Genomic DNA, 14,059 nt, shown 5'->3' on the forward strand with positions numbered 1-14,059 from the left:
AGAGAGAGAGAGAGAGAGAGAGAGAGAGAGAGAGAGAGAGAGAGAGAGAAACTCATTTATCTTCTAAAGAGGGCAAGCAGGAGGCAGGAGGCAAGGCAATTTCAGTATTGTCCTTGGCAGTAAGACAACCCACAGAGCCCTATAGAGGAGACAGTGAGGCTGCTGACCTGGAGCACCTCGTTTACTGCACAGCTCCATCCCCTCGAACAAAGCATCTGGAGAGAGCGAAAACCCAGCCAGAAAATCTCCATTTTCCCCAATGTCAGTCAGCCACTCTAGTGAAATAATAAAAGGATTCACTTTTTATATAGACAAGCACAATTCTACAAAGCCCACAGAAACTCATTTGGATTATTGTAAAGCAGGGATTTTAAAAAAAACTGTTTGTAAGATACTGAGGTTTTTATTATTATTCTCTTTCTCTGCCTGCATATGTGTGACTTCAGGGGTGAGTGTGCCGTAGCATGCATCAGAGGTCAGAGGACATCCTCAGGTGTTGGTCCTGGCCTTCCACCCCATTTGAGAATGGCTTTCTTTGGTTTTTTTGTTTGTTTGTTTGGTTGGTTGGTTGTTTTTTGTTGTTTTATTTGTTTTTGGATTTTTGTTGGTTTGGTTTTTTGTTTGTTTGTTTGTTGTTTGTTGAAGCTTATATGTCATGGTGACCTGGAGATCCTGGCTCTACCTTCCATCTTGTCATAGGAGTTCTGGGCTTACAGATGTGCACTACCCCGTCTGGCTTTGCATGAGTTTGGGGATCTGAACTCAGTTTTAGATGTACAGATACAAGATTTCTCATGGATGAGCTGAATACACAGTCTTGACTCCAAACAGAAACATTTCCGAAGACTTCTTTTCATTGCATGGTTTCATTTAAATGCTGCTGCTTTCACACTCCCGCAGAACTGTCTCCCTTATCTTGAGAACATAAATTAATCATTTTCTAATTGTGCATTCTCTGCTAGGCGGTGCTAGTCTTGAGACTTACAGTGCCTTGTAACTGGAGCACAGGCAGTGTCCCCACTGTGTCACAACTTGGTTTGTGGTACCACTTGTTAGTTTTTAAAGCTTTAATTTCTTTGAGGATGTTTGTTTGTTTGTTTGTTTCATTTTACTCAGTCACTTGTAGCCTGAGCCTGAGCTAAGCTCATTTTGTAGCTGTATGAGTTACTGTCCTGATGCTGTGATAAAACACTATGTTCAAGGCAGCTCACAGAAGAAAGAGCTTATTTGGGTTTACATGTCCAGGAGGATAAGAGTCCAACATGGTAGCAAGTGTCAGGTACGGTGGCCAGGGCAGAAGCTTAGGGCTCATATCTTGAACCCCAAACACAAAGCAGAAAGAGCACACTGGGAGTAGACCAAGACCATAAGCTCTCAAAATCCACCCTCCAATGACACACTTCTTCCTTGCTGGTGGAAGTGTGAGCTTCCTCAAACAGCATCATCAATGGAGATGAACTTTTCAAACACATGAGCCTATGGAGGAGATCTCATTCCAACCACCACAGAAGCCATGATGACTCTGAGACCCTGGTGCCCCTGATTCCCCTTCACCTGGGACAGGATGACAGACGCACACAACCATGCCTTGAAGCCTTGGCAGGTTCTTTATAAAATATCTGTATATTTTTCAGATTAGTTCAATCAAGGGACAAAATTATCAGCCTCCAATTTGCTGATCGTTAGCCAATTCACTGACTAGTAAACTGTACAAAAGCTATGTATCACTGTGTACTGATCACAACGGAAAACCGTAGCACTTAATCATTTAATCCAGTATTGACACCCATAAAGACATGGGAGGCGGGAGCTGAGGTAAAAACCTGCTAGCTCAGAAACATAATTTTATTTTCTTAACTGTATATAAAATATCTATTCACAAGCCTGATTCTACAACTACCCTGCTAGCTGTTTTGAAATCTCTACCTGTCATACCAGCAAGCTAGCTTACCTTTCTCTTGAGCTCCTTCAAATCCAAGAGGGCTCCTTAGCTCTCTTCCCTAGACAATTGTTTCACGGTTTTCTGCCAGGTGCTTCTCTGTGGTTCCTGTAAGCCCAAAAAACAAATTCCTATCTTTTACCTGGAGCTCCTTCTAGGAAACTCTTCCAAGCCCAGAGAGAGTTCTCAAAAGTCCAATTGATATAAAAAGAAGTCTCTAATTCCCCCTCCTACACCCTTGGAAGGCTCCAAGAAAGTGAGTAGGGGCCAAACTATTTCATCATTAAGGAGGGGCAGCCCAAGGCCATCCAGCTGACTTTGCCTTGGGTCATAGTGCAAAGACAAGACCTCTACCAAGCAACTTGCCTTAGAATAGGCAGGAACCTTCCTATTAAGAATTCCTTAGCATTCTTACCTGTAGAGGCTTTTAGAAGCACACCAAACTGCATCTCTACAGGACACACCTAACTGCATCTGACAAACACAATATCGTTCTAAGCTTGTATATTTTGCTAACAATTAGCTTTTCTGTGTACAATAATCAAATATCCTGTAACAGAAAACAGTGCCCTGCTGGCTTCTCCACAGTGTGGGTTCTCCCACACACTCACACAGACCATGAAGTTCCAGGCCCAGTCACAATAAAATTGTATAAAGCTACATAGAACCTCAACATCTCCTTCTACACCCCCACTTCCTCCATGTAGGACATCACGACTGTGGATAATGAAGAGACCTTGAGCCTGTTTTAGAAGCCTCATGACATCCTACTTTTAAATACCAGTAGCGGCTGAAAAGGAATGGCTTGACAAAGTTCCTATTTTTAGAAGTCCTTAGTCCTGCACTGTGCAAGACACAAAACTCAGAGCATCTCTCTGCACATAATCACAAAGGATCACTGGGAGTGCTCCACATGACGTTCTTTTGCCTTCTTTGTTATGGGAAAGAAGCCTCTAGACCACTCTGGGCTTTGCTCTGCAAGAGGTGAAGAATACTCAAATAAAGCACAGAGTCCCAGGCTGTCACCACAGCATGGAGTCCCAGGCTGCCTGCCAGCTCAGGAAAACTAACTACACCAACTGATTGTACACTTGTTCTGGGGAGCAGAAATCTAAAGTCAAAGTTCCAGCAGAGTCATTCTCTCCCCTGCTAGATGGTGATGGTGGCCAGTATCCTTAGAGCCCCAACACCCTTAGTCTTCTGTAGCCTTGGTACCCTAGCATCCTCAGGTCTACATCTCAGTGTTCAGGCATTGCTAGTCCTTCTGCATCCTCAATGTTCCCACATGCTTAGTCTTCCAATACCAACAGTGTGCTTGGATGACAACTGCACCCCCCAGTCTCCTTCATGCTTATATTCTCACTGAGCTTCAGCATCCATTCTCTGTGACTCCTATGACAAGAGTCAGATGGACCAGGGCTACTGGAGCATGACCACCAGTCGTCACTAGGTGACTGTTTCCAGAGCTCACATTCACAGGTACCATATGACAACAGGTAAACAGTTAAAGCCACAACAGAAGGTTACAACATTTTGTACCCACTAGGCAAATAAAAGAATTATCACATCTGGGAGTAGAATCCAGGGACAGTGTCAAACATCTGACCATGCAACTAATATCCCCATTGAAGCTACTCAGCTCAAGAAGTCCTTGGTATCAAAGTGGAGATCCCTGTTGTGAGAGAAAGTTCTAGGTTTACTATCTGAGCCATACTAAGAAACATCACCCTGGCACCTGTTCTCTGATCCTGACAAAAGATGATGGGGTGGAGGGGTGGGGCTTAAAGATGCTAGAGCAGTGCAAGAGGGGATGCTGGGAAGAGAAAACTCAGGGAATGAGTGAGCCTGAGCCTGGAGCTGTCAGCAAGGACAAGGCTGTGGAGGGAAATTCTGATGAGCTCTGTACACTGAATCTGCCTGAGAACTTCAAGGTGAAAGGGGTAGGGGATAAAGTTGTCCACATTTTGGAATGGAAATATGCAAACTCTAGACCTGTTTTATAATACGGATGTTGCATTTTGAACTTGGAAGAAACATTCAAAATACAATGGTTTAGTGTGCAGTAAAAAGCCAGTCACTGTTCTCCTGTACGATTAACCAGTGCTAGCAAAACCATTAAATCACAGCTTCCAAAGACATGCTTAGAAGCAGCTTGCAGTGCCTCCGAAGTCCTCCTGCATCCCTGCCTGTAAAATCTGGAATGGGCTTAGCCGCTTTACTTTTCTGCTTAAAAAGAACAATTTCACACACCCGAGGTGCAGGAGCCGTGTTATTAAGGACAGTGCCTGCTGTGTGTGGAATGGACTGTCCACGGGAGCCATCACCACTGCTACCTTACCCTGTAGGAGGAAGACGGAGGGCAATGAATCTGGAAGCCTCCACTCTGAAAGCATGCTGTGAGATCTGGCTGTTATGGTCTCAGGGGTCTGCTTTAATAGGGGTTAAAATATGGTTTGTCCAATGGCTGGAAATTTGCAATGCTTGACTCGGAAACACATCCGTCAAGAGAATGTGTGGATCTTCGCTCTCCTATTCCACTCAGGACATTCATATTTCTGAGGGTCACATGGAATGAGCCTTAATGAGGGTCATTAGGTTTACTCCTCTTTTTACCCATAGAGGCAGCTTTGGGGTAGGCAAACTTGTGTGTGTGTGTGGCCATTGACTTCCCTCCAGAAATCCCCAGTGAGAATGGGCCAGGAAACCAGGAGGTGCTCAATGAACGTTCACTGGAATAGCAGTTCTGGTGGATGAGCTCTAAGCAAGGGTTGACATGCTTGATGCTGTGCAGTTTGTCCCCTAGCTGTGAGAGGCAAGACTGTATATAAAAGATCAGTGGGGACAGCTGTCCTGGGAGATGGATTTCAATGCTGGACATGCTCTACTTTTCTGGGGAGAGGAGTGGTGGGTGAGAGACCCAGATTCTCTCTCAGCCTACTCAGTGACTTCAGGAAAGTTGGTGTGTGTCTCTAGGCCCCTATCTTCCTGATTTTAAATACAGTTTTTGTACAGATTCCAAAGGTCTCTGATAAGCATATGTCCAGATAATGGGGCCCATCCATTCAGGGCCAACATCCTAGATGGCCAACATCCCAATACCTGCCTGTCCTTCACAGCCTTCCAAACATTTCTGGGGAAAGAAGATGTCTCCCAAGAACTGGAGGAGGCCCTGGCTGAGAGCCGTGTGCAAAGGAACCTCCGCCTGGTGTCTGTGTTTGAGCTTCTGAGGGCACCCTTTGTCCGCTGGCAGGTCATCACTGTCATTATCACCATGGCCAGCTACCAACTATGTGGACTCAATGCGGTGAGTACACACACACACACACACACACACACACCAGCGTCAGCACCAAAGAAAACCTGAGGGAGGCCAGAATGTGGGTGGCACAGGGTGTGCGTGCTGGATGTCTTTCAAACCCAGCTCTGTAAGCCTCCACTGAGCTGTGCCTTTGAGCATCTGTGGAACTTGGCTTGTCCTCAGTTCCCACCTCTGTAGAATGGGATAGAAGGATACGGAGCCGACTTATGCATACAATGTCCAAACAGCAGCAAGCAAGGTTGTCCTTGAACTGCCACCAACTGTCCTACCGTGTGTCCCTGGAAATACCTAAGAGTCATGGCTCTCAATAAACAGACATAGAAAGTCAAAGGAACAGAGGACCAACATGACTTAAATAAAGCAGGCTTGGCTATGTTGGCTTCAGCTTGTTGGAGTCTGAGCTGAGGTGTCCCTAGAGGCCTCTCTCCAATGTCCCAGAAGGTAAAATCCCCAAATCTGAGAATCGAGGGAGCTGAGTGTGATTGCTTTTTTCTGGGAAACTGAGTGGGGTGCCTCACCTTGGGATGGGGTCAGCTCTCCATCCATGAAGGGATGCAGACAGGCTTCTGGGCACATAGCACAGAAGGAGGGAGGGGTTGCTGTGGGGAGGACCTCCAGAGAGCCCAGATTATTCATACCTGTTCAACAAGAGCCCAGCACCTCCTACTGTCATTCAGGTGGTACTCATGTGGGGGAGGGAGTGACAGCAACGCTCCTGTCCAGAAGCGGGAAATGGCTGCCTGGGAAGATCGCAGCCACACATTCTGCCAAATTTCAACAACTCTGAATTCTATTTTTGGAAACACCAGTGTCAAAATGAGATCACTTTGTTCCTTAGTCATTTTTGCCTCTTTACCTTGGCCCAGTTAAGTGAGAAGAACTAGTGGAGTTGGAGAATCAACAGCTCAGCCCAGAGTGGCTACTGCCCATTCCGTAGTTTCCTTCCCTAGACAAACTCAAGGTCAGGTGTATCAGACTCTCAGTGATGCAGTTTCCTGAGGCCACACATAGAGTCTTAAGGACATGTGGAATTTATGCTCAATGAAGCAGTTAGATGAAGAGCCATGCCATTGCTGGGCAGACCCGTCTCCTCCCCCAGGACCTCATTTTTCCATTTGGATATTCTGTAAGGAATGAATCATGCTGATGTTCCTTCAAGCCATGCTGCACAGAGTTGTGCCAGAAAAATCTGTCTGGTGGGTTGTAGAGTGGTGATTGTTTCTACCTTCACAAGCGCAGATGCTTTCCCTGAGATAGGACAGAGATCTCCAGACAACTCAGAGTCCTGGCTTCCCATATCGCTGTCCCCATGAACCTATAGCCAGAAACCTGGGCCATCTGCTTCCTTTGGCCTGACTGTGCACTCAGCTCTGGCCCTGATCAGGTGCATAGATGAGCAGTTTGTGGGGCCAGGAGCTGTCCTTCAGACCCCACTGTTATGCAGACACACTGAGACATTTTCCCAAATGTTCGCTGCTAGATACTGTATAAAGGAGATTTGAGCACCAATTGTCTGAACCCCAAGTTCTAGGTACTTAAGCCCCAAGCAGAGAGGGTCCTCAATCCCCAACTCAAATTATCCCACCTGTGTTTTTCAGGCTGTCCCCACCTCACTTCTAGGCAGCCACAGAACACGTCTTCTCTTTAAAAAAGAACACATCTTTTTTCCTTTGTCCATTTTATAGACAAAAGGACACATGCTATTTAGTTGTAAATGCCAGCCTGGCTTGGGTCCAGACCCTCTCCCGCAGCCTTCTCCTTCACAGCCCAGAGGCCAGAGCCAAGAACTAACCCAGATTAAAAAACAGTAGGTGGCTTTAAAACATGCTCTGTCCCTTCATTTAGGTGACTATGACCCCCTAGGAGACACTAGTTAATACTGCCAGGCAGGCACCTCCCATTGGTCACGTTGCTCTGTTCCCAAGGAGTCCTACAGGGTAGGGGCAGCATATGTACTTCTTGGATGAGAAAGACATTATGGCTCCGTCGGCTGGACTCGGCTACACTCTCTGCTGATGGTTCGATCCCGCCCACACCGTGGGGCTTGAGCTGTCCAGAAGCTGCAGGCGGGCGCAGGGTACCGAAGCAGTGGCGCAGGGGAGAAGGGGGTGTCCGGAACAGAGACGGGGCAGCCCACGAAGGCCCGGGTGCACGGACTGCCACTACAGGGGAGAGTGTCCCGAGGACGGCTGCAGCAGGGAGCACAGGGAGGGCAGGAAGGCTTTTCCTGGAGAGTTTCCCACTTATACAAAGAGAGTCCAGAGTCCCAGGAGACACATGGAATTGGAGATTTTATTGCCATGGTGATGTATCTGAATGGTGGTACTCTCCCACAAAATGCCAGGAAGGGCTTCCCTATATTGGAAGCGGGAGAGGGGCAGGGCTAGGGCCTTTAGGTAATATGTAAATCTTGAGGCAGAGGTCTGTTTCCCCGCCCTCTACCTGTGCCTTACGTGACCCACTGCATGTTACATGGAGACCGCATGTTAGGTCTCTGGGTTCTGGGGGTGTGACCAAACACCCCAGGATTTCTACAGTCCCATATGGTCTCATTTTATAGACAAATCAGACAAGATACTCCTGCTCTATACCCTACCTGACTCAGCCAGCCCAGGCTGGTGAGAGAGCTTGCTTCAAAGAACAAGGTGGATGCACCTGGAATGACATCCGAGGTTGACCTTTGACCTAGACACACATGTATTACACACACACACACACAAATACACACACATACACAGAGAGAGAGGGAGAGAAGGAGAGAAAGAAAGGACTGTGATAGTTTGTCTAACATCTGTGCTGATTCAGGACACTCACTGAGTATCTTATGTGTGGCCATTTTCAAACCCTGTCTATTTTAGCTGGTTTAGTCCCAAGAGACCCTTAGTGTGCATATCCTGGCCTGCCACAAAACCTAATGCCTCACAGCAAAGCTCTTGGTAGAACAAGGATGGGCAGGGAAAAGCACCATGCTTTTAACTGGGACCTGAGCAAGACACACAGAGAAAATGCAAGTAGATTCTGCCCAGCAGAGGAAAAGCCTAAGAGAACAACCAGAAGGTGTTTAATAATGAACAGGCCTTTTCCTCCTAGACCTCAAAGCAGCCATAGATCACCATGTGTGAGAAGTACTCGCCCCCCAGGTAAAACATGGTATAAATGAATTACATCTCTCCAGTGTGCACATTTCTTGTCACCAGTGGACGTTAAAAAAAAATCACAGCACTGACATCCAGAGATTTCAAACCACTTATCATTGTACGGCTTTGGAGGTCAGAAGTCCTCAAGCCAATTCAGGCTGCACCCAATCCTGGACACACCAGGAGAAAACCCATTCCCAGCTTTCTGGGAGTTGCCTCTTTCCTTGGCTCGTGGCCTCTTTCCTCTATCTTCAGAGTCAGATGCAATAAAGCACGTTTGATTTTTCTCTCCCTTCGTCCTCTTCCACCCTTATACCTTCTTCCTCCAACTCTGCCCCCCCCCCATTTCTCCTTCATAAGGAGTGATGGCATCTACGGTTCACTCAGACAATCCAGCAAAAACTGCTGCCTCCAGGGTCTCCCCATGCTTAGAGTCAGACTTGTTGTGGAAGCTAAGATGCCAGATTCTGGGATTAACACAGAGATGTTTTGGAAGGACCATGGGTCCTTCCATGTCCAGCAAGCACATCCAGGTCAGCATTATCTTGCTCTGGGCATTGCAGTTTGAATGTGGACTGTCCCTATGTGTTAGGGCACATGGCCCCCAGGTGGTGGTGCTGTGTGTGGAAACTGGACAGCTTAGAAGACAGAGACAAGCTGGAGAAAATCTGTTCCTCCAGGTCTCAGGGGTTACAACCAAACTTCCCATTTGCTCTCTACTTCATGGTCTGTAAGATTGTAAGGAGTCTCAGCTCCAGGAATCCCACCATGACAGACCATACCCTCTCAAACCACGAGCCAAAAGCAAACAACAAAGACCATTCACTTAAGTTACTTCTTGCTAGCTGATTGGTCACTACCAGAACAGTTACTCCTATGTTGAACAAAGATGAGGCAGGCACTAACTGGCAAAGGTCAGGCCACATCTCTCATCCCATGACCACTGTGTTTACAGCCAAAAGCAGATAGAAGAGTGAAGAGCCACAGGTTACAGAGGAGTATCATGGCATGTACTACATGAAGAGAGGGGGCACCCAGGGGACACCTCTCTAATCTGGTGTCATTGCATAGGGAGTGGCCCTTGCTTTCTCCTCAGTCTTCTCACAGGTAGAATGATTGCATGGCATGCTGCCTCATCAAAACAGTGTTCCAGGAGCTTAGAGTGAAGCATTGGGAGACTCAGAAAGACACCAGCCCTGCACCTTTAAGGAGGAGGGTATCACATATGCCTTCCACTGACAACAGAGGCTCTTTTTCCTAAAGAGTCTGAATGTCTTCATGGAGAGATGGAACCTTCTAGAAGGATGCCTATTGTTTGTTTATGAAGGCTTTTCCTGGACACTTCAGCATGTTAGAACCTTGGCAGTAGGGAACCTGGGGCAGCCTGAAAAAGGGGAGGTGAGTCTAGGGAATTGCTCACGTTGACTTGGTGAGATGGAGGAAGCTCCTGCTCTGTAAGTCTCTGACTCTGAGTGTCCCAGGCACTTTCTTCTTTTTCACAAGAGCCTGAAACTGTCCGATCATATTTCCTTCAGTTCATACAGAGGTCAAGGTGAAGGCAGTCATCTCCCGCTTCTTGAAATGAGGGTAGAGGAAGGGTGCTACATGGATCAGGCAGAAGGGGACAGGCAAGCCCTGCGGACCTCACAGGATCCAGGCTGGGGCTGGGGATAAGGGACAACTCCTGCCTACTGCTGTCTAGATGCATTTAGCAAGCTGTCTCAGTCCTCTTCACAGCTGTACTATTGTAAACACAGAAGGTCTTGCACAATGACTCCCGACATTGACTTTCAACCTGATGAGGATGTCCGCAGCTGTGCCACTTCAGGGAGTATGGAAACTAGAGACACAAGGGGTCATGGAGGCTGGAGGAGCTGAGATGGCATGAGGCTGGAGAATCGTTTCTACAGGAAAATATATACCAAGTATTGGTGGGGGCTGAAAGCTCTGCCTCCCTATGAGTGGAAGACACAGAGACCTGTGGCACTAAAATCCAGGGTGACAATAAAGAATATCTCTTAACTAAGTCTACAATCTGACTGTGACTGGGTCTGGGAAACCGTGGAGAAGAAGCTGATATGAAAGATGCAGAGATACTGAGGGTTCAGAATGATAGATAGCCTCAGAGCAGCAGGGACTGGTAGGCTAGTGAGGTATTGCCTCTGTGCACTGCAAATGTGGCAGCCACCATTCATTCCAACAGAGCTTAAAGTCCTACCTCCTCTACCCACTCAGTGGGGATGCAGATAACACAGGGCAGTGGGTCTTTACTTGTAACATGTGAACGTTAAAATCCATCTCTTCAAACTGATCCATGGACTAGGACAGTAGCTCATTCGCACTGTGCCTCTGGCTGTTTGGGAGACCCCATGAAAAATAATCTGTCACTGCAAACCTTACCAGCTGTTGGATACAAGTTAGTCCTGACTCTCCCTGCCCTGGGTGTAAATAGCTTCTCAAACAAGTGTTCATAACAAGACATATTAGAAACAAGGGTTTCCTCACACAAGCATCAGGGTAGTATAGCCAGTGCTGGGCCTGACATCAGAGCTGTAGCAGCTAAACAATCCCGATGTTTCTGTATGTGAGGAGGTGCATCCAAGAAACTGCCAGCATGACTGATCCAGAATAAGGTGTTTGTGGTAGATATAAGAGAGAGAACAGCCAGGAGCATCGGGAGGGTCCAGAGCAGAGAAAGAAATAGACTAAGCATTGCCAGCAGACTGGACATGACTGGGGCCAGGGAAGTGGGAGAATAGGAGAGAATGTGTGTGTGGGGGGGGGGAAGTAAAAGACAGAGAGTAACTGACTAGCAAGAGATGAGAGAGAGCATAGGAGAAAGTAAGAGGGTGAGTAGTGAGATAGCAGGCTCATAAGGAGATCTGGTAGCTGTGGGGAGGGAATCCTTTGAGCTGGAGGGAGTTCAGGGTATGGAGGAGGTGAGAAGGTCAGGATGCTAAAGTACTTGTGATCCTGAGGGAGCCTGGAGGCCAGCGTGAGCTTCCACACGCTGATAGGTACCCCAGGTAACCATATGTCCCTTATGCCAGAGGTAATGAAAATGACCCCTTTGGGCAGATGGGAATCAGTATTTCACAAGCTCTGAGGAATGCTGGCTTTTATCTAACCACCAGAATCCCTCCTATCATCCAGGTTGAGTTCATTTCTGGATATTGGGTCTGTCTTTGGGGTTTGGGAAATTAGTTTTCTTGGGACCTGCCTGTACATGTACAGTTACACAGACCTCAAGAACATCACTTCAACCATGTGTATTGTTGTAGATTTATCATGGCAGTTTCTACTGGGTCCTACTAAGATGTTTTATGGAGGAAAAAGTTTTTGATTCTCACAGAGTATACTTAACCAAGGTTACTAAATGACCCAAGAGGGCTACCGAGGCTCCAACCATCACACTCGGCATCCTGGCCACACAAAGGAAAGTAGGAAAAAATAAAATAAGTAAACACCAGAGCATATATCTTTGATAAAGTTTCTCTAAAAGAAGAAGAAAAGGCAAAGGCAGGGTGTGTGGCCTGTAAGATAGCTCATTCAGTAAAGGATTTTGCTACCATGGACCTGCATTCAACCCCTGTACCCCACATGGTGGAAAGAGAGAGCTGACACCTACAACTTCCTTTATGACCTCTCTTCCCCCAACACACACTGCTACCACCCCACAATAAATAAATAAACAAGTAAATAAATACATATAAGACTTAGAGTAAACTAGGAAGCTTCATGCTGGTCCCACCAATATTTCTGTTGCTACCTGTTCCTAACTGGAGGCAGTGTAGGAAGCAGTGGCTTGGATGGACAGACATCACTTCCAAGAATGCAGGAGTCTGTTAGTAAAGAAGTAGGGGTTGGGGGCACCATATGGCTACATGGCACAGCTCACCTGTGACTCTGGGCTCGGTGGCAAGATTTCAGAGAGAGCCTCACACCTTAGTCTAGGGTGGGAGGGAGGGTGAGGTCTCTGGATGACCATCCTTGATCCTTTCTGCATTACAGATCTGGTTCTACACCAACAGCATCTTTGGGAAAGCTGGGATCCCTCAGGACAAGATCCCATACATCACCCTGAGCACAGGAGGAATCGAGACGCTGGCTGCTATCTTCTCTGTAAGTCACCAAAGGCTCCTGAGAATGCCATAGGGACTGGATGGCACACAGATATCCAGGGGACCTACTAGGTTTTGCTTCATGAGGGCGGGTCTTGTCAGGGGACCCGGTCTGGATTTGAGAGAGACTTGTGCTCTATGGACGCTTAGTCCACTTAGTCATTTTCTCTCTGTATCTCAATTCCTTGGGTCTCCAATCAAAACAAGCTAAACTATTCCTAGCTCTGGCTGTGTGACAGTTGGCCAAACTTCCCTAGCCTTTCCTTCTCTCTTGATGACGCGCTTACATCTGTCTTCCTGAGGGACTGTGGTGTGCTTCACGCTGTAGGTACTCAGTACCCCTGAGATTCTTCAGCAGTCAACCAGGTATGAGCCGACATGTCTGATGTGGCAGCGTGTGAGTTCTGACCTGGAAAGAGATGCTCAGAAAGAGAGGAAACAGTCTCCCTCGCCAGTCTCCACCTAGAGTGGTGTCAGCACAAACAGGCAGACTCCCTATCCTGCTGATTTGTCAGTAGAGTCAATGTTTCTCCTTACCTTCCTGGATCATTCTAACACTCTACTTCTTAAAAATGGATACCATTAGAAGTGTAGATGAATGATGTTCAGGCTCTTTCCTGACCTGCTTTTTGTTAAGGGGAAAAATTTTCAGTGCTTTGTTATTTGTGCATGTCGCCAAATTCTGTCTCCAGCTGTTGACTGCACCAATCCTGTTATTAATTCCAACTTTTGATCAATAGAACTCAGTCGGCGTGGGGTGGAAATAGTAGAGGAAGAAGAGGATTTGGAGTTTGAATTTTTGTTTGTTGCTATAAGAAATCATTACCAAGTTATTTGGGATTAAATTTGTAAAAATCCAGAAAACTTAAAAGAATAAATAGACTGTCTCTATTCAAGCTGTGAGGAATAGCCTGGGAAATGCCCACCAGTCTCTACTCTGTGTATAGCTTTGTTCTGTGCCTGGGAGGCTGCAGCTCTGCCAATATCCCAGCCTTTGTCCTGCTTCTGTAACAGAGGCGTGCAGAATGACTTCCCTTCTAACATTAATCTAGTCACTTTAATGGGGTGCATCATATAACCAGAAAAGATTCTGTCTGAAAAGTTGCTCTGGTAATGAAGGCTGTATCAGCCTCAAAAACCCTGGGTTCTACTTCCTTTCTTATCCTCCACCCAAGGGGTGAGGTTGTTGGCATCTCTACTCAGAACATGGATGGACCAGGTTCCTGTCCCAGCTTTGCTCCTTGTGAGACAGGTGACTCTCTAACAAGTTGTTCGATGTCTCAGTGATTCCCTTCCCCCTTTTATATAAGGACATGTCCCTGCCTCATAGACATAGACTAGGGAGTAAGCAAGTGACACTAAGTGACTGACAGGGCTGGAGGATGGGGCATACTCAGCAGGTGCCCATTGCTCTATGTGGACAGATAAGTCACACCCTGTCACCTGAAGTGAGGTACTTGTCCTTGTGTCCTTGCAAAGAGAACTTCCAGGGACACTGTGTGTGTGTGTGTGTGTGTGTGTGTGTGTGTGTGTGTGTGTGTGT

The 14,059-nt window shown here is 47.0% G+C and overlaps 1 protein-coding gene across 3 annotated transcripts in view; it reads left to right on the forward strand.

Moving 5' to 3' along the window:
- The window catches only part of Slc2a9 (solute carrier family 2 member 9), a 124,417-nt gene that overhangs the window by 72,363 nt on the left and 37,995 nt on the right, over nt 1–14,059 (forward strand). For all 3 annotated transcript variants that reach the window (XM_028758068.1, XM_028758067.1, XM_028758069.1), the window contains 2 exons: nt 5,056–5,243; nt 12,407–12,517. In XM_028758068.1, coding sequence (XP_028613901.1) covers nt 5,056–5,243; nt 12,407–12,517 — 299 coding nt within the window. The remainder of the gene's footprint in view (nt 1–5,055; nt 5,244–12,406; nt 12,518–14,059) is intronic.

The sequence above is a fragment of the Grammomys surdaster genome, unplaced genomic scaffold (assembly GCF_004785775.1).
Source record: "Grammomys surdaster isolate TR1022 unplaced genomic scaffold, NIH_TR_1.0 126187, whole genome shotgun sequence".
Lineage (NCBI taxonomy): Eukaryota > Metazoa > Chordata > Mammalia > Rodentia > Muridae > Grammomys > Grammomys surdaster.